Below are 25248 nucleotides of genomic sequence, written 5' to 3'. Positions count from 1 at the left end.
ATTAATTACTTACCTTTTTTTTTTTATTATTATTACCCCTCTTTTTTATAGTTAGGTCTTTTTTGCCCTCTAGCGCCGGCTTAGTATCTTATTTACTTCTCGAAGGTCTTTAACCTTAGCCCTTAATAATATAATCTTATATATATTTCCCTTTATTACCTTCATAAGAGACTTTATAGCCTTTATAATTAACTCTGGGGAGCTACTATAATACCTTCTAATTTATCTTTCGAGGTATTTAGACTAAGATCTAGCCTTAAGTATAATCTTTGGGGTCCTTAAGACCTAAGGGGTAGAGGGTTTAATCCCTTCCTCGGTAGGCATTAGAGTCCATAGCTATATATTAAGCTTTAAGACTATAGCTTCTAGGTCAAGGGGAATAAGGCTAGCTCCTTTAAAAGCCCCCTTAATATTTATTTCTATTATAATAGCCTCGTATATAATATAGAAGGCTAGAAAGAACTTAGTCTTTAAAATATAGGTTATAGAGTATCTAATTAGATATTTTATTTCTTAATTATAAGCTTGCTTTAATATATTAAAATACCTAATATTAAGGGGCTAAAATAAATAAGAGGAATAAGGTAATATATAAAGCTAAATAATCTTCTTTTTCTTATAATATTTCTTAAATTTAATAAATTAGTAGCTTTTATAGTTATTAAGGATTAAGAGATAATAGGAATTAATTAATTAATTAGTTATATATTAATTAAAGTACTTAAGCTACTTAAGACTAATCTTATTATTAATCTAGCTATTTTAGGTTATTATAATAGCCTAATCGCCTAGGAGGTTATTTTCTTAGTATTAATTAGCGAGGTAATATTAGCCTATATTAATAATAAATAGCTAGATCACCTAGCCTTCCGTATTAATTGCTTAAATAACTATAATTTATTCCTAGTTTCTAGGCTATATTAATTTTAGCTTTAAATGCCTTTCTAAGCCCGTGATAATTATTCCGCTTATAATTATGCCTATAAGGAAGCTAATCTTATTAAAGTTATAGATATCCCTTATATTAATATTATACTTCGCGATTATATTTGCTATAAGCTAAAATTAATCGCGGATAATAATTAGATCTTTATACTTAGCTCTCTAATAGTTATATTTCCGAAAAAAAACGCATCTTAAGCTCTTAATATTACTTAATAAAGTTTAAAGCCTAATATATATTAATAGGTAGCGCATCGCGGTCGGTAAGTAATTAATTAGCTATTTCTTTTATACCACGAAGCCGAGGGGGAAATCCTCGCGAATCTAGGTCGAGAATAAAGTAAATAAGGATCTATTCCTCTAGATTAGATAGCTGATATGATTTCTGGATAGTATCGCGTCGAGACTAGATGCCTTACTAGCGGCGGCATAGGTGATGCTTAGAGACCTTATAGGTTGCTATAGCGCATTAGATACTTAGCTTTAGGTTATTTTAAAGGGCCTAAAGGGTAAGAAGGGTTCTAGCTTTAATAAAAGGAGCTAATATCGTGGCTTATTGAGAATTAATTAATTAAATAAAAAGTTAGGTATAAGAGGGAAAAGTGTGATGCTTACTTAATTATAATGCTTGCTTATTAAGTATATTAACTTTAATAAGATTAGCTTTCTTATAGGTATAATTATAAATAAAATAATTATTATAGGCTTAGAAAGGTATTTAAAGCTAAAATTAATATAGCCTAGAAACTAAAAATAAATTATAATTATTTAAGTAATTAATATAAAAAGCTAGGCAATTTAATTATTTATTATTAATATAAGCTAATATTACCTCGCTAATTAATATTAAGAAAATAACTTCTTAGGCGATTAAGCTATTATAATAACCTAAAATAGCTAGATTAATAATAAGATTAGTCTTAAATAGCTTAAATACTTTAATTAATATATAATTAATTAATTAATTAATTCTTATTATCTCTTAATTCTTAATAATTATAAAAATTATTAATTTATTAAATTTAAGAGATATTATAAGAAAAAAAAATTATCTAGCTTTATATATTATTTTATTTATCTTATTTACTTTAGCCTCTTAATATTAAGTATTTTAATATATTAAAATAAGCTTATAATTAAGAAATAAAATAATTAATTAAATACTTTATAACTTATATTTTAAAAATTAAATTCTTTTTAGCCTTTTATATAATATATAAGGCTATTATAACTAAAAGAAATATTAAGGGGGCTTTTAAAAGAGCTAGCTTTATTCCTCTTAACCTAGAAACTATAATCTTAAAGCTTAATATATAATTATAGACTCTAATACCTACTAAGGAGGGGGCTAAATCCTTAACCCCTTAGATCTTAAGGATACTAAAGATTATGCTTAAGGCTAAATCTTAGTTTAAATACCTTAAAAAATAAATTAGAAGGTATTAAAATAGCTCTCTAGAATTAATCCTTAAAGGTCTATAATCCCTTATAAAAAGAATAAAAGCTATTATATATAAGGTTACCTTATTAATTACTAAGGTTAAAGATCTTTAAAAAGTAAATAAGATATTAAGTTAGCGCTAGAGGGCAAAAAGGACTAAATTATAGAAAAGAGGGGTAATAATAATAAAGGAAGGAAAATAAATAATTAATTAAATAGATATAGATATATAAGTAATAGCTAAATTATCGAGGAGTAGTAATTAAGAAAGGTTAATTAGACTAGGTATTTAGCGCTATAATATATATAATAAGCCTAGCTATTATATAAGGACTTATTAAGTAATAATTAAGATATCTAGGGAAGAATATAATAAGTAGTTTTAATTAATTAAATAATTTATAGTATTTTTCTTATAATTTTTAATAAAAAGGTTAGGATTTTTATTATATTTACTTATTTATTATATTTACTTATTAAATATATTAATAAAATTAAAAAAGACTTATATTTCTTTAATATTTATTAATTCTTTTTATTTCTTAATTACTAAGATTTTCTTAGGGTTTATTTATATCTTATTAAGAGATATAATATATTTAAAAAAATTTATTTTTAAGATATAAAACTTACTTTTCTTAAGTTTTATTAATAACTTATTATCTTATAATATTTATAATATCTTATAGATATGTTTTATATATATTTTTTTTATTTTTAAGAAAATAAAAATATTCTCTAAGTAATATATAATAAATATATCTAGATATTCTTATAATATATTATTAATTATTTATTAAAATATAATAAGTATATTAATAAGTCTAAAAGGCATAATAAAGTACTTAAATAGTCTATATTTAATATAAAAAGTAATTTTTTATTTATATTTCTTTTTAATATATATAAAGTTATAGGCTCCTTTAAGGTTAAATATAATAAAATATTTTATTTTAAATAATTAATCCTTTAATTTATTAATAAGTAATAATAATATATAGTCCTTAATTATAATAATATTAAGTATTTTAAAATTAATATAAAATTAAAGCTTATTATTTTTTTTTAAAATAAATATAATAAGGTATTTAATAAATAATTTATTTTCCTTAATATATCTTTTTTATAATATATCTTTAATATATTTCTTTAATATTAATAATTGTATTTTATTAAGTAAATAAAATTTATTAAAGCTAAGTTATTTCTTATTTATAAATTTAATTTCTAATTTATAATATATATATTTAAGTAATCTTATCTTAAGTTTTTTTATAAAGAGGTTTTTATAGATATAATATTATAATAAAATATTCCTAAGTTATTTTTTTTTAATATTTTTTTAATTTATTTTAGGTTTTTTTTTAATTTATAAAATTATTTTATAATATATAATTATTTATTAATTTTATTAACTTTATTTATTATAATATTTATATTATATTTCTCTAGGTAAAAAAGAATTTTATATTTATTTTTTTTTAATTTTTTTAATATTTTTAATTAAAATTTAAGATTTTATATTATATCCTAAGTTATTATTTATTATAAAAGGTATTTTATTATTAAAAAAAATACTTAATTAATTCTCTAGTTAAAATATAAATTATAATATTATAATTATAAGTACCTAAGTATAAAATTATAATATTTATTTAATATTATATTAAATAAAATCCCTTAATTTTTTCTTTTAATAAAAACCTTAAGATAATTAATCTTATATTAAATAATTTTATTATTATAATTAAAAAAGGTTTTTTTTAAATTAATAATTATATAAAGCGCCTATTTATACCTCTATAATAGCTTAAGCTTATTTATTATTATTAAGTTAAAGTAATTTTACTTAGCTTTATTATTTATTAAAGTATTTAATTATTTTCCCTTAATTTATATTCTTAGTTCTAGGTATTATTACTTATATACTTTATTTATAGAGTAAAGGGCCTTCTAAGGTAATTTCTTTTTTAATTTATTTATTTATTACCTTATATTAAATAAGTTTTTTAATTTTTTAATTTTTTAGTAATATAACTAAGGTAATTAAACTTATACTTATTATTTATATATATTTTATAATTATAATTATTTCTTAGATTATCTTATTATTATTAATAGCTTTTTTTTTTCTTTATTTTCTTTATATTAAGTATTATTTAGTTTTTTTTATTTCTCTTAATTAATTTTTTTTATTAATTTTTAATCTTATAGATTATTTATTTATATTTCTAAATAGCTTAATATAAGTCTTTATAATATTATATATATATAATATTAATAAAATTATATTAGTAAAATATTTAATATCTCTTTATTTTATATTATATATAGGGTTTATTATTTAGCTAAGCTAATAAGACAATTAGGAAATAATCTTATTTTTATTTCTCTTTTTTATATTTTTTATATTAATAATATTAATAAGATATTAATAAGATACTAAGATATTTCTTATATATATAATAAGTTTATATATTACCCTAGAAGTTAAATAATATTTCTTTATATTATAAGTTTTTAGCTAATTCCTTATAATAAGCTTAGAGATAGATTTCTTATATATATATTATATCTATATATTTTTATACTATCTAGATATATTATTTATATTTATTATTTTAATAATAATAATTATTTTTATTATAGAGTTATAAATAGGGCTTTTCTTTTTATATTTTCTTATTAATTTTTTTTTCTTATTATTATTCTTTTTAGGTTTATTAAAGTTCTTTTTATAATCTTATTATATTATACTTAAAGTTAATTTAAGTTAGGTCTTTAATATTTCTTCTAATGACTTAGTTTATATATTAAGGTTTATAATATTTTTTTTATAATTATTTATATATTTTATTATATTCTTATAATACTTTAGGCTAATATTATAAGCATAGGCTATAATAATATTATATAGGGTTATTTTATTAATAGTTCCTTTTATATATTATAAAAAATATATAAAGAGGTATTATATTATATCTTATAATTTAATTTTTATAGTTAAAATCTATTATAATAATTTCTTTAAAATCTATTTATCTTATTAATATTAAAGGTAGTTATTACTTTTATCTTATTAATACTTTTATTTCTTTTTATTTAAGCTTTTTAATTATTATAATAATAATTATTTATTAGTTTATATTACTTAGTTTAAGGTTTATTTATATTATTAGCTTAAAGAGTAGTTAATATTATATATCTTTATTTTCTTTTTATATTCTTATTATATATCTTACTTAGCTATAAATTATTTTATTATTTAGTTTAGGTTTATAAAGGGTTTTTTTATTATTATAGTATTATATTTATTTTATAATATACTAAGTACCTTAGTAATATAAATAATTATTTATAATTTATAATTTTAATTAGTAATATTTTATACTTTTTTCTTTTCTAAAAGGGGCTATTATAGCTTTAGCTAATAATATTTTTTCTTAATATCTTATTATTTCTTTTTATATTTATTTACCTTATAGCCTTATTTATAATAATAATAATACTTAATAAGTTTTTATCTTTATAAGATAGCTCTTAGTTTTATTAAGTCTATTTATATATTATATAAAGTATTATATTATTATTTCTTACTTTAATTTAAATTAAAATAAGAGTTATTAATTTTATAATTATTAGGCTTAGGGTTTTAAAACTTTTTTTAAAAAAATTATTAATTATTAATTTTAACTATCTCATTAATATAATTAATAAGGTTATATAGTTATTTTTCTTTATAGAGTTTAGCTTATATGTTTTTTTTAAATTTATTAAAGAAAAATAATATTAAAGGTTATTAATCTTAATTAAGTTTTAATATTAATTAAAGGTATTTTATTTTATACTCTAAAGTAAATTAAGTTTATTAAAATACTTTAATTTCCCTTTTAGCTTATATCTTTTTATTAATAATCCTAAAGGCTTATTAAAATATTACTTTAAAGGCTTTATAGCCTAAATAAAGGTTATTAGTTTATAGCAAGAGTTTAATAAATAAAATAATAAAGTATTCTTTTATACTTAGCTTAAATTATATAATAATATACTTCTTAAGTCTCTTTATAATATATTAAATCTTATTAAATACTAAGGTAAATTAAATTAAGTAATAAATTATAAAAACTTATAGTTATAAAAGAAAAATTAATAGCTTATAAATAATTTTATTAAATATCTCTAATAAGTTTAGCTTTAAGACTTCTCTTATATCTTTCTCTCTTATAATACTAATAGCTATATTATTAATATCTTAGATATTATTTAGGTATTATATATTCTAAGCGCGCTAAGACTTACTTATTTTTTTTAATAAGTTTATAAAATCTATTTATCTTAATACTTATAATAATAATCTAGGCATAGAGCTACTTAACCTTTTTATTATTAAAGCTATCTATATTATTTATTTCTTTATCTAGATTAATAAGGATAAGTATAATAAATATAAGTAAATAATTAATAAATAAAACCTATTAATAGTTATTAATAGGAATAGCCTAAGTAGCTATTATATGTAATATTATTTAAGGTAATATAAGTAATTTACTAAATAAGAGCTATTAATATATAATAATTATATCTTTCTTAAGAAATAAACTAATTATATTAGGTTTATATTAATAAGGTGTTATTAATATTATCTTAAATAAAAAATATAAATTATATCTAATAATATATTTAAGGCTATTAAGTATAACTAAGTTATATTAATAGCTAAGGTAATTATTATATAAAAAAGTATTAATAAATATATCTTATATACTAAGGTAATTAAGGTAGCTTATAATAGTTTATAGAGTATTAGTTATAATCTAGCTATAAGCCTACTAGGGATTATAATAGGATTATATTTTCTTAGTATAATCCTAGTTAATCTTATAGTAATTAGTTAGTATAGTAGGTCCTTTTCCTAATTACATATCTATAGGATATATTAGCTATAATAATATAAAAATAAGAATATAATAGTAAAGCTAGTAAAAGAGCTAAGGCTTTAAGAAATAAAGGGCTAAGTTATCTCTTTAAATATCTTTATTAAAATATATATTAATAGTAAATTAATTAATAATATATTTTTTTCTAAGTTTTAAAAGGATTTATATAAATACTTTTTAAAGTAAAGATTAAAATAAAAGTAAGTAAGAGAGGAATAATAAAATATAAATTAGGTATAATTAAGATCTTACTATTAGTCTTAATTAAGGTTAGCTAAGGTCTATTAGTAGTTAATTTATATAAGTAAGGCTAGCTTAATCTATTACTACTAATATTACTTTATATAAGTAGGCTAGGCCTAATCAGGGTTAGCTAGTATCTAGTCTATATCAGGATTATATATAAGGATTAGGCCATAAGTCCGGAGCAGAGGTGCAACCCGTAGCTCGGGCTAACGGCTATGCTAACCGAAATACCTAACAACTAAGACCTTATTGGCCACCTGGTACAATAGAAGGCATACTATTATAAGAAAGTGGATCCGAAACGGGATGACGCCGACAAATCGGCTTATCCTCGGGCCGAGGGCACGTGACCCCACTCCAATAGGGAAGTCCGCCGGGGAGCTCTCGCAGAGGACTCCGCAAGTTGAAGTCTTACGCATAATACAGACCTACCTTCTATCTATGATTTTCACCCTAATCCAGCCATTGAGGCCCACTATCTCACAACTATTAATAAGGTGAGGCTGAACAGCTATGTGCACTTGGTGGGCGGATGGGTCTGGGGTTGAACAGCCCGTGTGCGGGTTTGCGGGGGCTAGTGCCGTAACAGTTGGGCGACACCAGGCAGATTCCTTCGGCTGCCGGGCCGTCGAATCATGTGGCTCTTACATCTCCCTCTATTTAAGTGAGCTAACCGTAAGAGGGGGCCCCTACAGACCACACCATGGGGAAATACCCGGGGTAGCTGTCGTAATAGGCTGGGCTGTTTAGGCTATAAGGGCTAGGTGACTGGGGTAATTGGAGGTCCCCGGTTAATAGGTTAATATACCTTTCACACTTGATATTTAAATCATGCTTAACGCTCCTTGGTGCTCCCGTCAATATTTCGTATTGTATCGCGGCTTCCAGAATCCAATTGTGCAACCTGTATCTCCGAATTCGATTTCGGAGAACAGCCATCTCTCCCAAGGGCTATCAGCAGAAGACTGGCCACTACCTTGCCCCTGTATAGTCTCTTGTCCTACCCCCATCCTGTGCCCCCCACACAGTCAATCGTCTGAGATCGACCACCTCGTTCACGATGCCTTTCGCCGTCGGTACTTCGACTACCAAACAGGACCTCGCCGTAGCTCAGGCCGAGGCCCCTCAGCTCGCCAAGGTCAAATGGTGGACTGATCCTGGAATGCGCGTGCTGTACTTCTACGCCGCTATTCTCTGTGTCTGCTCTGCTACCACTGGTTACGATGGGTAAGCGATCTCTAGGCTGGGAGACTAAAGGTTGAGGCTAATAAGAAACCTCAAGCTCCATGTTGAACACTTCTCAGACCATGGACGATTGGCAGGATTACTTTGGTCACCCCACAGGCTCGAAGCTTGGCATTCTCAACTCTATCTACCAGATTGGTAGCATCTCCAGTTTCCCATTCGCGTACGTTGTTCTTATTTGCGGGGTTGCAATCTGCAGACCCACCAAAACTAACTTTGCTTCGGATAGTCCCTTCATGGCCGATCACTTTGGTCGTAAGATCCCCATCACCGTGGGATGTCTTGTCATGATCCTTGGTGCTTTCCTTTCCGCCTTCACTAATGGCTTTGGCAGTACGTCACCAACTCTGAATACAACGTAATCTACTCTATCGAGCAAGAGCTGCTAAACCCTTGACAGTGTACCTTGGCGGTCGATTCCTCGTGGGTTTCGGAAACTCTTTGGCCCAGTTATCTTGCCCTGTTCTGCTCACAGAGATCTGCCACCCTCAGCACCGTGCGATCGTCACTGCCATCTATAACTGCCTCTGGAATCTTGGTGCCACACGTGAGTAAACAGATAAGAGTTTAGATCTGACACCTGCTGATATAGATCCTATAGTCTGCGCTTTCATCGGTCTTGGTACGATCAACATTAGCAGCGACTGGTCGTGGCGATCCATCACCTTGATCCAAGCCGCACCATCTTTGATTCAGATCTGCTTCATTTGGTGGATTCCTGAATCCCCTCGTTGGCTCATGGCTCACGAACGTCATGAGCAAGCCCTTGGCATCCTCGCAAAGTATCATGCCAACGGCGATGTCAATAATGCAACTGTGCAGTTCGAGTACAACGAAATTAAGGAAACCATCGCCCTTGAGTACCAGGCCCAGAAGAACGGCAGCTACCTTGATTTCCTTCGAACTAGGGGCAACCGTTACCGTCTCATGCTCCTGGTCTCCCTAGGTATCATCTCGCAGTACTCTGGTAACGCTTTGATCAGCAACTATTCCAACATTATCTACGAGGGCGCTGGAATCAAGGACCAAGCCCAAAAGACCGGATTGAACGGCGGAGAGAACATGCTGAAGCTTTTCGTTGCTATTGGCTGCTCGATGGGAATTGATCGCTTCGGTCGTCGCCCACTCTTCCTTACTGCTACTGTCGGTAAGTAGAAATCTCTTTTGCCTAACCCTTGCCTAGGAGAAACGTAGCTAACTTTGGTACGCTTAGGTATGATGTTGTTCTTCTTGGCCTGGACAATTGTTGCCGCTCGCTTCGAAGCCACCGGTGAGACGGAGATTAAGCGCCTTGGATACCCCCAGATTGCCCTCATCTGGCTCTTCGACGTCTGCTACTCCATTGCCTGGTCCGGTCTCATTGTCGCCTACGCTCTTGAAATCTGCCCATTCAGACTCCGTGCTCGTGGCCTCATGATCATGAACTTCTTCATCCAAGTTGCTCTCACCATCGGCAACCAGACCAATCCCATCGCTCTCGAGAACCTTCCCAACAACTGGAACTTTTGGTGCTTCTACACTGTAAGTCCCGCTTCCTTTGTCCGAAGCCGGTCTTCGAAAGGTTAATGAAGAAATAGGTTTGGATCGCGGTCGAGCTCGTCTTCGTTTACTTCTTCTATATCGAAACCAAGGGCCCGACTCTTGAAGAGATCGCGAGAATCTTCGATGGCGATGACGCTAATGTCGCACAAGTCGACTACAAAGACACTGAGAAGCAGTCTGTCATTGAGACCTCGGAACATGTGCGCAATACCGAGCGCAATGATCTTTAATTGCGTTTGCGACAGACCAGGGATTTGGTCGCCACTTGCGTCGTTGAGAGTTGGAACCACCTGATAGTCCATTCCTTTCTTTAGACAAGTTTGCAGTATGACGGGACGCTCTTATAAATACAACACTTTCTAGCAAGCCTTCCACTTGTGACTAAGCTGCGTCAACTGAACGACAATATTTAATACTCCCTGTGATTAACCACAGGGCACGTATAACCATAACGATTCAGATACACACGATTGATAACATGAAGTATTGTAATGATTGACTTGGACCGTCTTGAAGTTCCTACAGCTTGATGAGATGAGCTTGCCCCTGAGTTAACCGCGAAATCCTGATTAGGCTAGTGCGCGACCGCGAAAATCAAATGAAGTTAGAGTGTGACCGCTAAATTCTGGTTGGCTAGAGGTTTTGAGCACTAAGTCCAAAATAGGCTAGCGTATTGACCGCGAAACTCAAAAGGACAATTTCGACTGACCCGATGGCTTCATGCATAAGGCACATGACGGGGTGTAGAATTGCCAGGAGGTGGATGATGATGATGATTAATGGTGGTGGTGGTGGTGGAGGTTCTGCAAAGCAGTGTTAACACCATCCCCTTTTAAACGCGTGCTGCCAGCGCCCCATCTCGTGCATACATGCATGCATGCCTGATCGATTAAATTTAAATTTAAATGGATATGATGTCCCCTTTTTCTCTTTAACAACCCAGACGCGACGTCAAACCCCTTGAACCTTAAGTTAGCCCCGAGCTAAAAACCCCTAACCCATGCCGCACAAGTTCAGCCAGTCATCCAATCATCAGGGGCCCCTACTACATATAATAAGAATATAAGATACATATAAATTTACTATGAAAAAGACCGATAGCAATTTTACCCTCTTCATATTCCATCCAAACATATAAATTGCTCTACTCTTCCACAATCCAATAGCGCGCATATTTACCCTTTGCAAACGTTTAAATAGTAATATCCTTCTATCCTCTTTCACCAGCCTATTAAGCTTCATACTTAAGTTAACTATAGTAGCTAAGGATATTTTTACGGTTTATAGTTAAATACTCGCAACTCTCGTAGCTATACCCTCTCAATCTTGGTAGCTCAGGGATGGGCTTGCTTTAGTGATTTGGCAGCGGCACCGTAGTCGGATCTTAGAAAGATCTGCCACTGCAGAAAGAGATTACTCGCTGAAGCTCGTCGGATCTTAGAAAGATCTGCTACTGCAGAAAGAGATTACTAGCTAAAGCTCGTCGCCTTTAAATCAGTGCATTTTGCAGAAGTGCTAGACAATGCTCTTGCCCGGCCCGATTACAAACTTGCAGAGGAGATAAATAAGAATCTAGTGCTCATCAAGGACGCAGAGAACGCAGTCTATCCATGCGGGATTTTCTCTTTCAAGAAGTCATGGAGCAGCATAAGAGGATTCGTCATCCGGCGGAAATAAGACTTCGCCACCCTCGTCTTCTAGTTCCAGTGCCGGCATAGATCCTAAACTCCGCTCTACTAGTAATCCGATAATTTCCTATCCTCTTAGTCGCTTAGATAGATAAATTTGGTCTATGGCAGACACAGAGTCTAGCGAAGTATCGGTGATTGTTCGCTTATGGCATATAGTGAGCGATTCAAAGGTGGTAGGCGACTATTAAGATAATAAAGATAGCTTCTTACTTACTTAATAAAGGAATTCGTGCCAACGGGTCGAGGTCCACTCATAAGCACGCAGTAGCGGTGGTTAAAGCCAGAAAGGGTATGCCCTATTAAGTCCATATATGATCCCACGCTACAGTGGGCGATATCTACTTTGCTAAGTAAATACGACGTTGATATTAGCATCGCGGCTATAGTCATCGTATCTATTAAATGGGGTATATACTTCACGGACGTACTTCTCGGTGACTACTATTACTAGTTAGCGATATAGACGAATATTAACCGCCTGCTGCTAAACTTCCAAAGTGGCCTTAGTAAGAATATCTATAAGGCGAGAAGTGGGCTATGCTTTTCCGTTACTGTGAAAGAGTAGTCACATTTGTATGCGTTCCTAGTAGCTTTCGATATACCTAACCTACTCCCATCGCAGCAAATTAGCCAGCTTTTAGATATAAATAAGATATAAGTATAAAACACGGCCCAGCCTAACCGGCAGAAAGCAGACCACATAGAACTCGCGATTCATTAGTCGCTTCGCTTTATGATAGCGGATAATATATACTATATAATATACCCAGACGTATACCCCATAAGTCATGCTTAGACCGTTTTCATATTCAAGACTAAAGAGTTTACGCACTCGCGGAGTCTAACCACACGCGGTATAAAGACCACCGGCGACCTACTCCTCCATCTCGGCCACTTATTTCAAGTATAATACGACGGCATACTACTTCTAGGTGCCGCCCCTAATAAGTCTATTTTTACTTAAAGTATAAGCTTAGACAAGTAGATCTAGGTATACTAATTTAAGGCCATTCCCCGGGTGCTCTACGAAGTAATAGCCGCTTTCTAAACTAGCTATGTCGTCTTTAATCTTTAAGAAGTCGATGTCAGGTTTAATACCAAATATAAGACTATTATATAGTGCTTCCGCCCGTGAGATAAAGTATTCTAGGAGTTTACGAAATTCCCTTATTATTAGCTTCAGAGTTCCATTAGAGACTATTTCGCCGTCACTACTCTAGTAAAAGAGGATCAATAGTAGCTCGGTGCAGGCAACACAGTGGCCAAAGTCTCAAAGGCTCACTAGCTCTGCGACGAGGGATTACAAGCCTAAAACTATATACTTTTCTCGAATTTTATTTAAGGTCTCGAGCTACTCCGTCCGCGGCCGCTACGGAATGCCGATAATGGGATATAGACGTAGCGGTAATACACGCTCTAGAAGTAATATGCGCTAGATATAGATAATTCCTAACAGTTGGGGGCAGTACTGCCGGGTAAGTAGGAATTTGCGATAGTCTCCAGAGAACCTAAGAACCCCACTAAAGTATACCAACAACATAGAGCCCGGCTATCCATCGATGAATGTCTCGGTGCATAGCGTGAGACATAGTTGGAACAGAAGCTCAAGGAACTCGTCGAATGCTAGCTTGGAAGACTTGCCCTCCACTCTGATAAGCGGTTCTGAGTGGGGCTCTTTGTTGGTTCCGATAAGGTCGCTATCATAGCTAGGATCATCATCGTAGTCATCCTCGTCGTCTTCGAGCTCCTAGTCCTCCACGTCGTCATTATTATCACCGTTATCCTCCTCTTCATCTTGTCTATCACCGTGTATCCCTTCTCCATCCTGCAACATATCGCATGTGCCCCTGTTGGATTGATCATCACTAATAGGAGCACCATCAAGTGTTTCAAGTATTTCTCCAATGCCACCATAACTCTGACTTTCCATCCCAGGCCAGAGCCCCTTTGACGTATCAAATAGGTCCCAGACTCTATAATTCTAAATCTGCTCTAGTCGAGTAGAGAGTATCAAAGTCAGCTTAATGTTTGCTATTTCTTATCGAGCATTGCTTAGCATTCGGTACGTCCGAAAAGTGAAGGCTAAGAATTGTTTCTTAATCCGCTTATATCTAAGCTCGCTATTCCTCTCTGCCGCGAGACTAAAGGGTATTTCCTGACGACTTTGAAGCCGTGAGCTGAGTAGCTAGTAGAGAAGGGTATAGCTAGTATAGCGAACCATATCTTCGCAACGATCTATGACCGAGTCCAATGCTCTAATAATACACGATATCTTCTATTCGTCCTCATGTGGGCTTATAAAGTCTGCGTCGCCCTTAAGGGTTCCCTAACCCAAAATATAGTCTATCGTCAGGGATTGCCGGTTTAGTAGTCTAGCTAACGCCCATAATATATCTCGCCGAGCATTTTAGTATATAGAGGGCCATTAAGTTCTCTCTAACTAGAGACTTATAGCTACGAAAGTTTCATTGCCTGAATCCTTACTGGTTATATATGGCTAATTCATGGCGTCCTAGTATCCCTCTTCTCGTTCTAATATCTATCTTAGGTAGACGGACGCTTCTAGGGGAAGACTTTAAATCGTCGCCTACGGCTTTAAGGAAGCTAGCTTCGCTTATGACTTCTTCTTCTTCTTTCTCTGCCGACTAGTATTTTAACTAACTTTAAACCATCTATTGCCTGCCCTGGAAGGGAAAAAGCATTAGCATGTGATATTTTTAATCCACGGCAGTTTAGTAGGAGGTATTAGGCATCCCTTTAATAGTCGTCCTCTGTACCTTAGATTGACCCATTAATAGGATTTGGCATAATAAGCTTGAATTTTCTAAACCTGACGTATGATATGGCCGTATGCTCGACACTTTAGTCCATCCGGCTTCAGTGCGCCAAGACAAGCAATAGGCTCGATTATCAGTGGTGGATACTGCAACTGATCCAGTTGAGACTGATTTCGTAATACATGGGGCAATTTTTATATGGTTTCTACTATCTTATGCCGACCTTCCGGGTCTATGTCGTGATATCGTATTCGCAAGTGCGTGGCAACTTCATCTATAATATACCCAAATTAGCACAACTAGCACACAAGGAGTTTATATTCATGAAGTAGAATAAACAGGTAGATAGCACTAGACGAGCCTCGTTCTATAATAGAACTCATCGTCGTGGCGCAGTGGTGATCAAAAAGATAAAATACCATAGTTAAAGATTCTAACTTCTTTCTAACTGCGGTTGCTTAAAATACTAATAAATTATAACGAGCCTTACGCGACGCGCACCAGCGTTCCTCGCGTATGACGCGCCTCGATTAGATGGCAAGGTTTATGGCTAATCATAAATTCAACTCTACCCCCTTGCTTAAATGAACTCTACCCCTGGTAAATATCAACTGTACCCCCCCTGTCGACCTGTCGAGTGATTTTCTGAAAATCAACTCTACCCCCTGTGAAGTGGGGCAAAATAAATCAACTCTACTAAAGTTGATTTTGGTATGTAGCACTAGGGCTGAGCCATGACTGATACTGATCTTGATTGTTATAAGAATCGAATTTAACTTCATAGGTAGTGATCCGTCTTCCTTCCAGCAGTGGTCGAGTATTCCAATCTTGCGCCGCTAGTTCGGCGTAGCGACAGGTCGGACCGTTCCCCGCCCCCATTCGGTCCGATGAAGGTCCTCCTCTCGGGGAGCATTCCACAGATCTCGGAGACGATGATAATGGTAGTACCTCCGCTATATCGCCGGCCTCAAAGCCTCAAAAGCTTCTGCGACACGTTCGTAGGTGATGCCGCCTAGCCGGCTGATCGGTCGGAGAACCTGAATAAGTTGCCGTGTTAGCAATCATTCCGACGAGAACAGCAACAAATGACTATGCATACGTACCGCCGGGTCAACAAGACTCTTTTCGGGATTTAGGGCGTCCTGTCGTATCCAAAATCGTGTCCCCTCTAGCACCACCATTGTCCCTGTCTTTTTCCCTGAAGTATTCCGGCTGCTGTATTCCTTGAACATATCCAACTTGGCCTCAATGCTCACGACTGCTTCCCCGACCCGTGCTGGACGGACCGTTTCACAGTCATGGACCAGCGTCAGCCCACTCAGATCCCATTCCGAAACGCCATATGGGGCACTGGCACTTGTTGCATTGGCGGCTTCGGCAAACCCCTCGGAAATAATATTGATGACACATTCACCGGACTCCACAATGTTTCGTAGTGTGTCTTTGGCATGCTCGATGCTGCCCACGAATCCCACGATGAACAACGGCGGATCGTGGTTGATCATGTTAAAATAGCTGAACGGTGCAAGATTAGTCGACGTACCATCGGCGCTGCATGTGCTGATGAATGCGATAGGCCGAGGCACTATAGACGAGATGAGTATCTTGTAATTGAAAGCAGCTGGCCGGTCAGCTTCGTAAGGGTCGATAGCCACATGAGGCACCATATTCATGTTAGGGTCCAAGCCGTTAGAGCCGTCTCCTGCTTTCCAGTTCGGGTCTGCCGTCTTGGTGTATCGGAAACTTTTAGATGGGTCCCAATCCGGCCCAGAAGCCTCGACTTGTTGGAAATCCGGGTGGGGGTTGCGTTTGATCGGTTCTACCATGATGATTGTAAGGTAAAAACCAACGAATTTAGTTTGATGTAGTAGTAAGAGTCTGAAACGCAATAATGCAATGCAGTAAAAGACCTGGTAATACCAAAAGCATTATCTGCTTCCTACCTTATCCATCTACCCAGATATAAGAAGTTTTTATTCACAACTGGTGACCCGGGGGGTTTCCGGAAGTGGGCCCCCCACTCGGAAGTCCGGTCTAGTCAGTTGAAGCCATGGAGAAGCCGTGTTATCAAGTCAAAACCTACATCTGCACTCGAAAGGCTTGGGGACATTCACTTCCTGATTCCATATCGTTTGCACATCCAAATCCATCATGTCTACCAATTTGAAAACAGTTGTTGTCCTAGGTGGCTCTTACGTAGGATTAGTAGGTCATCCTTGTGCTTTGTTGTTTTGCACTCACAAGTAGGCTTACTACGACAGGCTACCACGAAAGCTCTTGCTAGCGTTTTGCCAGCTACACATCGGGTAAGCAACCATAAGAAGATGTTGTGAAGCGTTGTTTCATATTGACTTCGTGGTATTAGATCCTCCTCGTGGAGCCACATAGCCATTTCCATCATTTATTTGCATTTGTGAGTGGCGATGTTATCATTGTCAGACGATTGTCACTGATTCTCATAAATTAATAGCCACGTTTTGCTGTTTTACCATCACATGAGCACAAGGCTTTCATTCCTTATTCCAACATCTTTGCAGGCTCCAAAAACCCCGAATCCCATGCTGTTGTCAAGGCACGAGCTACGGCCGTCTTGGCAAATCAATTGTTTCTTGATCGGGAGTGGCAGAATTCCAGAGAGATCCCATTCGACTACCTAGTGATTGCTACTGGAACCAAACGACCAGCTCCTTTCGATATGCCGAGCGACGACAAGCCAAATGCAATTAACTACCTGCAGGCCTATCAGAAGCGTGTTGCAGAAGCTCAATCAATCCTCATTGTGGGAGGAGGCGCTAATGGCGTGCAAATAGCCGCAGATATCAAGGAATTATATCCGGAAAAGGATGTTATCTTGGCGCATTCTCGACAACAACTGATGCCAGGTTTCCACCAAGATTTAGACGCACTTATTAAAAAAAGATTCAAGGAGCTCGGAGTCAGGTGAGAGAGCATCTTTCTACTATAAGCTAAGGTATTGACATATGGACAGCCTCATACTCGGCTGTCGAGTTGCCACAACTTCGACTAACACAGGAACCAGCGGAAATTCCCCTATGTTAAGGACTGAGCACGGCAAAACTTTGGTTCCAGACCTTATAATCCCCGCCGTTGGGCAAGTGCCGAATACAGAATTTCTCGACGGACTGACCGTGGAACCTGGGACTCTTATTAATCCCGCCAACGGTTTCCTCCGAGTAAAGCCCACGCTTCAACTTGACGCTGCTCAATATGCGAATATCTACGCTGTGGGAGACGTAGCAGATACTGGTGCTCGAAAGGCAGCCCGACCAGGCGTGGCTCAAGCCGAATGTGTCGCCAAAAACATTGTTTCAGCCATCAATGGTAACGAGCCTAATGACAAGATAACGGTCACACCTCCTGGTATTCATCTGACATTGGGTTTGGTATGTTGCCAAGTGTTACACAACACGGAAAGTCCTGACGTCCCTTTTAGAAACAAAGTGTCATCTTTCGTAACCCAAACCCTTCAGAGGGTCGCCTAGAACCGGTTATCACCATGAAAGATGAGTATGTGGCTTCTCCAGATATAGTTCAATGATATATTCAGCTAATATTGGATAGTGGCCTTGATGATATGGGTATTGATAGAGTCTGGATCAGGCGAGGAATTGAGGTCAAAGACCCCGAAGAATATTTCCTATAGAAGACAGCTTTCACTGAGCTACTCATAAATAGAGTCGGTTTACAATTGCGTTGGACATATTTGAACCTTGCGATGACTGACGGACTTTGGAGATTACCGAAGTCCAAACAACCAAAATTGATCAGACGAACTATTTACCAATATCCTAGCTCTTACAGCCCAATGAATGAACTACTGACTGTGCTCTCTTTATATAAGGTATCCAAGTGTCCAGAAACGATGATGAGAGAACTATTCAATTAAGCATTTCATCTACGCGTTAAGAACAACAACTAAACGACCTCCCCCATATTCTCACAAGAATTATGTCAGCTATGGACAGCAAAACCTTCAAATTCCACACCTTCTTTCTCAAATGGATCGATCTAGTCACTGCCGTTGGAGGAGCATATCTCAACTTCTATTACGCAACTTTGTTCGGACCCGCGTATCAACGGACTCACGTGCCTCAGGCCTTTCGGCGGGGTATCATAAAGGAATCCTTTGTCTTTCGCCACGGCTGCCATCATTCTGATTCTAGCAAGCTTCAGTACAATACAACCATTTTGCCTACCTAGCTTTCCGTGACCTAAGAGATCACAACCGTAACAACTTCACTAATCCAACTGGCGCCCTCAATGGCCCCTAACTCAAAGTACGATCCAGAACAAGCCTTTCTCTTCCACCGTAGCGGCGGCCTTGCTTCAGTAGTTGCTTTCCTTTCCGCCGCTATTACACGATATTTCAAAGATATCACAGTATGGGGGATTCTACAGTTTTCACTATTGCTGTCCGATCTGGCCGGTATCAGCGGAGTGGGCTCTGCCATGGCGCGCCAAGGTAGGCTTGGAGGAACCTGGACTTCGGATCACTGGGTCTGTGGTGGATCGTACATCTTCTTGGCTTTGGTTCGACGACATGAATGTCTATGAGTGGCTAATTAGCGGGTATTTGAAACATTATATGATGATGGGATTTGTAATAGACAATATCACTTAGGCACAAGAAGGGATTAGTAGCAATACTAGTATTCTCGCAATAGTGTTGAGAAACAAGACCATGAAAAGATTTAATACAATGCCCAAAGATATTTGACTCCTTGAAATACAATCCAGCCCAATGCAACAACAGACGGCAACACAAATGCGACGAGTCCAGTCAAAATACCCTGATCAAAAAATCCTGACCCACTGCCGGAATGTTGTTGGATGGCGCGCAAGGGTTGCATACTAAGCTGCTGAAGTGATTCTCGTTGCTGGCCCAACTTCAATCCTTTGGGACCAAAGTCACTAGCCTTTATTGGAAGAAGATTCGCATCCTTGGACGTTGAAACAGAGACTGGGATTGGCTTTGACATGAAGTCAAGGTTATAGCAGAGATCAATATGGGTGGGACTTGATGCTGTCTCTGGCCTAACAGGTCCGACTAAAATCTCTGTGTTAGCAGGCTAGTGAGACAATGAATGGGGTGGTGAAGATTCCATCTTACCAAGAACGCTTAGAGGTATGTTGTTGACGCATGCCATCTTGGCGTTAAGTGATTGATGCAAAAACTTGCATGTCTTGGTATCACCAAAATAATAACCGGCAAGGAGTGTACCACTGACGACGATGTGAGATATGGCAGGGGGTATTTCGGGTCTGGGCAAACTGACTACTGTGAAGCTGTTGTGGCACTTGCGATTAGACCCGTGCTTGCGAAGACATGAAGCGAGCCTCCGGGTGATTTTGCGACCTTGTTTCTGCCAAACAATCAGTACAATTGACAAGAGCAACAAGAAAGTCTCGGGGCATTCTAACCCTGATGTATCGTAGACAAATTTTGAGTCGCTGTTCCTGAGGATAATTATGTCTCCATTTGCGGAAGATTGGCTTCCAGCTTTTAATAGCGATTCTACGTTCTCCAGGTTGCCTGGATCGTCACCTAGTTCTCGTATGCAAGCTTGTAGAAAAGCCTCCATGATCCATTCATTGACAATAACCAAGTCCGGAGAATATGGTGATTTGCCCTTGAATGAGAAGCTTGCCGTACATAGTGCTTGGGCTGCTTTGGTAACATCAGCAGTTCTGTCTACCACGGCAATTGTGTACGGCAGCTGCTCAGGGTGCAGAACCCCACTTTTATGACCATCTAGGTCGGCTTGGTCAACGATGAAGCATTGCGAGAGCAGGGCTGGTTCGGGTGCAGCTGTCAGAATGGCAAACACGTCGGGGTCTAGAACCTTGAAATGCTCCGTCAAAAATGATATTAGAGCATTTGGCTTATTTGCTGTCTTCAAGAGCTTAGGAATTAGTATTTCACTTAGAATGGTAGCAATATCTTACCTGAACAGCGACGCAATTCCCCGCGGCCAATGCAGCAGCAGTAGCAGAAAGGATTGAGTAGAATATGGTATATGATCCTGGGCGAATAAGAACAATGCCATGGGGGGCTCGGCAGTTGATATAGCTCTCATTACGGCTAACTGTGTATTCGCGCCTCAGAGCATCATCGAAATCGAGCTGCTCATACAATTCGTTGATCGTGATGAGCGTCAATGACAACTCAAGCCAGCTTTCTTCATGTGTATGGCCCGAATCTTGGATGATCAAATCGCAGATCTCGGTCGAATGTTGACGCAGAAATTGGTGGAGGAGATGTAACTGCCTTTGGCGATAACGTACATTGTGAAGCCTTTGATCAACTGAACAAGCGACCAATCTCTCTAGTACGGCTTCACCGATGGAGTCTTGGGCTGGAGCTACCATCTTTTGGGGCTCGAATAATAACGTTATCGGCAACAAAGAGTAAATCCGAATTATGAATTAGACCTGGCCGTTGTTCATTGAAGACACTCATACTTTGATCTCATCTTTCCATGCTTTAATAAACCCGGTTCCGCATAAAGGGCTCGGAGTTCGGAGATCCCCCGACGTTGCCTCCGGTGACTTCACGGGACTGCGAAGGTCGGAAGAAGTGGGGGTGGGGGGAAACCGGTATGATGCCCAGTGTTGGTCTAGCGTCCAGTTAAGACCTCATGCGACGAATCGAGTCCGGATTCACGATTCACGTTCTTTCCTTGATGCTTTTTCTCCTCATCTAGTTCCTTCAACTTGACCTATCTCTCTCATTACCATTGCTTGAATTTCTTTTGGCCTTCACTGAACCCAGCCCGTATCCGTACACAGACTTGCAAATCATGTCTATCACAACCACGGTTCAATGGAATGGAGAAGGGACCGAATCTTTGGAAACCACCCTCCACGATTACCGTATGCATTTGACCGGAGGGCGAGACGAACAAGAATGCGTGTCAACCAGACAGGAGAACGAAACTGTGTCGCAGCCAATTGATTCTCCTGCCAATTGGCCGACTCAGTACCGGCGGATTCCACCCTACAGACCCATCAACCGAAACCTCGACCTTACCGAACGCCCGAATGGCTCGAGTCGCGCCGAATTAGTATTCGTGACAGTGATGCTGAATGGGGTCCGTCTACAATCGGTAAGAACAGAACACCTGTCCCTTGCTCTTGGTGCAAGACTAACACGTCTGTTACTGCAGGGCTTGGTCCGGGCTTGGGAGTACACTGGTGGTCATTGGTATCCGCAACTGACCCGCTACAAGATTGGGGGAGAATGGTAGATGATGGAATAAACTGTGCAGTTGCAGAGTTGTTATCGCTTTTATATTTGACATATCTTATACACTACTCTATAATGATCGGCCACAATCATTTGTCGCCAAGTTCTTCTTCACAGGTCAAAGGTTTACCACATGGTGCTGATGTCAATTTGAGTACTATGTTGGAAGTGTTTTCGAAACTGGTACAACGGAGCATATCACACGTAATCCAATAACCACATTAATACAGAAAGTTGGCAGTTGACCATTGGAATCGAGAAAAGATGAGGCCGCAAGATCTTACTCCTAGAGCCTCAACTATGTTATTTACGATTACTAAATTATATCACTGAGAGGTGGTGCGTTCAAATAGTTAACAGGAACATGACTCTAGCTATTATCAAGTCGCTGTTACTTATACCTTAGAAAGTATTGGCGTGCAAGCTACGAAAGTCGCCATATATCGGAGAGAACAGAGCTAGTAGAGCGATTAGAAGCGGTACTTAGCGATCAAAGATGAGCGCTGGAATCTCAACGTGCATGGGAGAGGTCCCGCTGGAACTGAAAGTTGCATCACTGCGCCAGACTCTGTAGCTAGATGGCTCTGGCCTAGCTTCACGTTGAATCAGCCGTCCAAGGCCTTCCAGACTCCGCGCACGGTCCGATGAAAACATCAAAAATGTGTCAGGCTCTCCGTCGGTCTTTGCATGTAGTGCCACCCCCGCTCGGAAAGCCGAAACAGGCTTCCTCAAATAGTACCGGCATTCCGATAGGATGAACTAGAGTGTGGGTCGCTGGCTATATGAGCAAGCAAGACATCCTTTACTTCCAGGCCAATTACCAAAGAAAAGCACTATTCACTTCAAAGAAAACAACTAAATCCACAGTCAGCATGCCTAATGATATTCGAGATCTTCGGGAGGTCACAGTCGACGACGAGAATGGACTTATCTTCGAGAAGAATGTCAGCATACCTCTGAAAATCTCAGAGCTTCCCATTCGTTGCAACGTATATCGTCCAATCGACTCGGACAAGGGCCAGAAGTACCCTGTCCTTGTAACTTATGGTCCTTACGGAAAGGATATCTGGTACGGAGAGTAAGTAATTCTCCATCAGGTTGGCTATCCAAAGGCAACCACTAACCTCACGATCAATCTCCCAGTTTCCATGCCAAGTCCTATAGTGATGTTCCTGATGAACATCGGTCAAAATATGCTGCATGGGAGACTCCTGAGCCTACTTTCTGGACCAAGAATGGCTACGCAGTCGTTCGTGCCGATGAGCGAGGACTCGGGCAATCGCCTGGTCTACTTGACACCATGTCTAGAGGAACGAGCGAGTGCTTCTTTGATGTGGTTGAGTGGGCAGCATCTCAACCTTGGTCATCAGGAAAGGTTGGCTTGTTGGGAATTAGTTATTATGCCGGTGAGTAATTTTGAACGGCGGGTCAATCGGACTCCGGATATGTACTGACTCTTTGGCAGGAAGCCAATGGCGGGTTGCGGCCCGTCGACCCAAGGGCTTAGCCGCTATTGTTCCATGGGAAGGCATGTCTGATTACTATCGTGACCGCTGTCGACATGGTGGTATCTTCTCCAACGAGTTCATTCGGTTTTGGTGGAACCGTCAGGTTATCACAAACCAATACGGCCGCCCTGGTCGAGCTAGCGATAAATGGGGTGAGGATACCATTGACGGAGATCTTTCACAAGATGAACTGTGAGCTTGACTTCCCGTGATGTCAACATGAAAACGCCTGACCGCTTAAGCAGCATTGCCAACTGCCAAGATCAGAACATCGATAATGAACGCAACCGCTTCCGCAATGATGATTACTACGCTTCGAAGGAGTACAACTTGGAAGATATCGAAGTTCCCGTTCTATCAGTCGCGAACTGGGGAGGTATTCTCCTGCACTTGAGAGGAAACGTGCAAGGCTACCTTTGGGCTGGCTCCAAGCACAAGTTTTTACGCTTCATCGTTGGTCGCCATGATCTCCCGTTTTATTATCCCGAGGAGGTAGCCGTTCAAAGAAGTTTCCTTGACGCTTTCTTGAAGGGTCAGGATGATCAAGGCTGGACTACCGGACAGGTTCCGCCAGTGAGTCTACGTTTGCGTAAAGGCGACGTTGGCTTCAACGACCCCAAAGGAGAGAAGACATTTCCTATTCGTGATGAGAACGAGTGGCCCATCAAACGAACTCAGTACACCAAATACTATCTGGATAGCGATCTTGGTTTGGCGCCATCCTTCTCCGACACAAATAAAGATGCAGTGGTTTCGTACAAAGCTCTCGGCTCATTGAAAGACCCGCAGCTAGTACAATTCACCACAACGGCGTTCGAAACTGAAACCGAAATCACCGGCCATATAGTTGCCCACCTGAATATTTCGGTCGAGACGGCTGAAGCAGTTCAGGATCCCGATATTGATGTTTTTGTTACAGTCCGACATTTATCTCCTGAGGGCAAAGAGGTTTTCTACACAGGCTCATCTGGAGATAATGTTCCTGTTTGCAAGGGATGGCTTCGTGTAAGCCTGCGCAAAGTTAACGAAGATCACCCCAAGAACCGACCATGGCTACCTTGGCGGGAGTATCTTTCAAGCGATGTGCAACCTGTTACCAACAAGGAGATTTATCCGGTGGACATCGAGCTCTGGCCAACCAATGTCGTGGTTGAAAAGGGAGGCAAGTTGATCTTCGAGATCAGCTCTGGTGACACGCAGGGCTGCGGACTTTTCCAACATACAAATGTGGTGGACCGGTAAGTATTCGGCACCATCTTCAGTAATTTTTGGAATATGAGAGATAACTGACAGCAACACCAGGTCGGCATCTGTTTTTGCAGGCACCAACTTTATACACTTTGGGGATCATTATGAAAACTACATTACTCTCCCAGTCATTCCTCCACGGCATTAGTATGATCTGTGGTTAGAAAATTGTCTAGGATACGCACCGTTGAATTGAACATTGTACCTTCAGACATTGTCTGTGAAGAGCGTCATGATTAATTAATTTCGAGGAGCCTACTCAGCTCAGAAGACTTTATGTGAACTCTTATGCCATTACCACTAAATTGCTTTATTTGATACATGAGGCAGTAAAAAGAGAAAGTACCACGTGTTGATACAAGTAAATACGAGTCTGTTTGACACTCTCCGGCCCATACTCCGTT

At 37.7% G+C, this 25248-nt stretch overlaps 3 protein-coding genes and 1 pseudogene across 4 annotated transcripts, besides 1 other annotated feature; 3 read left to right on the top strand and 1 right to left on the bottom strand.

Moving 5' to 3' along the window:
• Positions 1-8626: 8626 nt before the first annotated feature.
• Positions 8627-10583, top strand: NCS57_00334400 (uncharacterized protein; the record flags this gene model as incomplete). The annotated part of the gene is made up of 7 exons (XM_053053343.1): positions 8627-8793; positions 8849-8974; positions 9041-9144; positions 9212-9358; positions 9413-9958; positions 10025-10332; positions 10389-10583. The coding sequence occupies 7 exons, from the start codon at positions 8627-8629 to the stop codon at positions 10581-10583; spliced, it is 1593 nt and encodes a 530-aa protein (XP_052918589.1).
• Positions 10584-15774: 5191 nt separating this feature from the next.
• Positions 15775-16647, bottom strand: NCS57_00334300 (Flavin-Reduct domain-containing protein; the record flags this gene model as incomplete). The annotated part of the gene is made up of 2 exons (XM_053053342.1): positions 15775-15858; positions 15925-16647. 2 exons carry the CDS (start codon positions 16645-16647, stop codon positions 15775-15777), a joined length of 807 nt encoding a protein of 268 aa, XP_052918588.1.
• A 325-nt stretch (positions 16648-16972) lies between these two features.
• NCS57_00334200 (Oxidoreductase) lies at positions 16973-18485 on the top strand (the record flags this gene model as incomplete). The annotated part of the gene is made up of 7 exons (XM_053053341.1): positions 16973-17026; positions 17083-17127; positions 17187-17234; positions 17292-17761; positions 17811-18225; positions 18276-18349; positions 18404-18485. 7 exons carry the CDS (start codon positions 16973-16975, stop codon positions 18483-18485), a joined length of 1188 nt encoding a protein of 395 aa, XP_052918587.1.
• A 4415-nt stretch (positions 18486-22900) lies between these two features.
• NCS57_00334100 lies at positions 22901-24992 on the top strand (annotated as a pseudogene). Its single transcript has 5 exons — positions 22901-23166; positions 23232-23494; positions 23554-23788; positions 23842-24834; positions 24899-24992.
• Positions 22901-24992: a sequence feature.
• Positions 24993-25248: the final 256 nt, after the last annotated feature.

Source organism: Fusarium keratoplasticum, chromosome 2 (genome assembly GCF_025433545.1).
Source record: "Fusarium keratoplasticum isolate Fu6.1 chromosome 2, whole genome shotgun sequence".
Taxonomy (NCBI): domain Eukaryota; kingdom Fungi; phylum Ascomycota; class Sordariomycetes; order Hypocreales; family Nectriaceae; genus Fusarium; species Fusarium keratoplasticum.
This window is presented reverse-complemented; position numbering and strand designations above follow the sequence as displayed.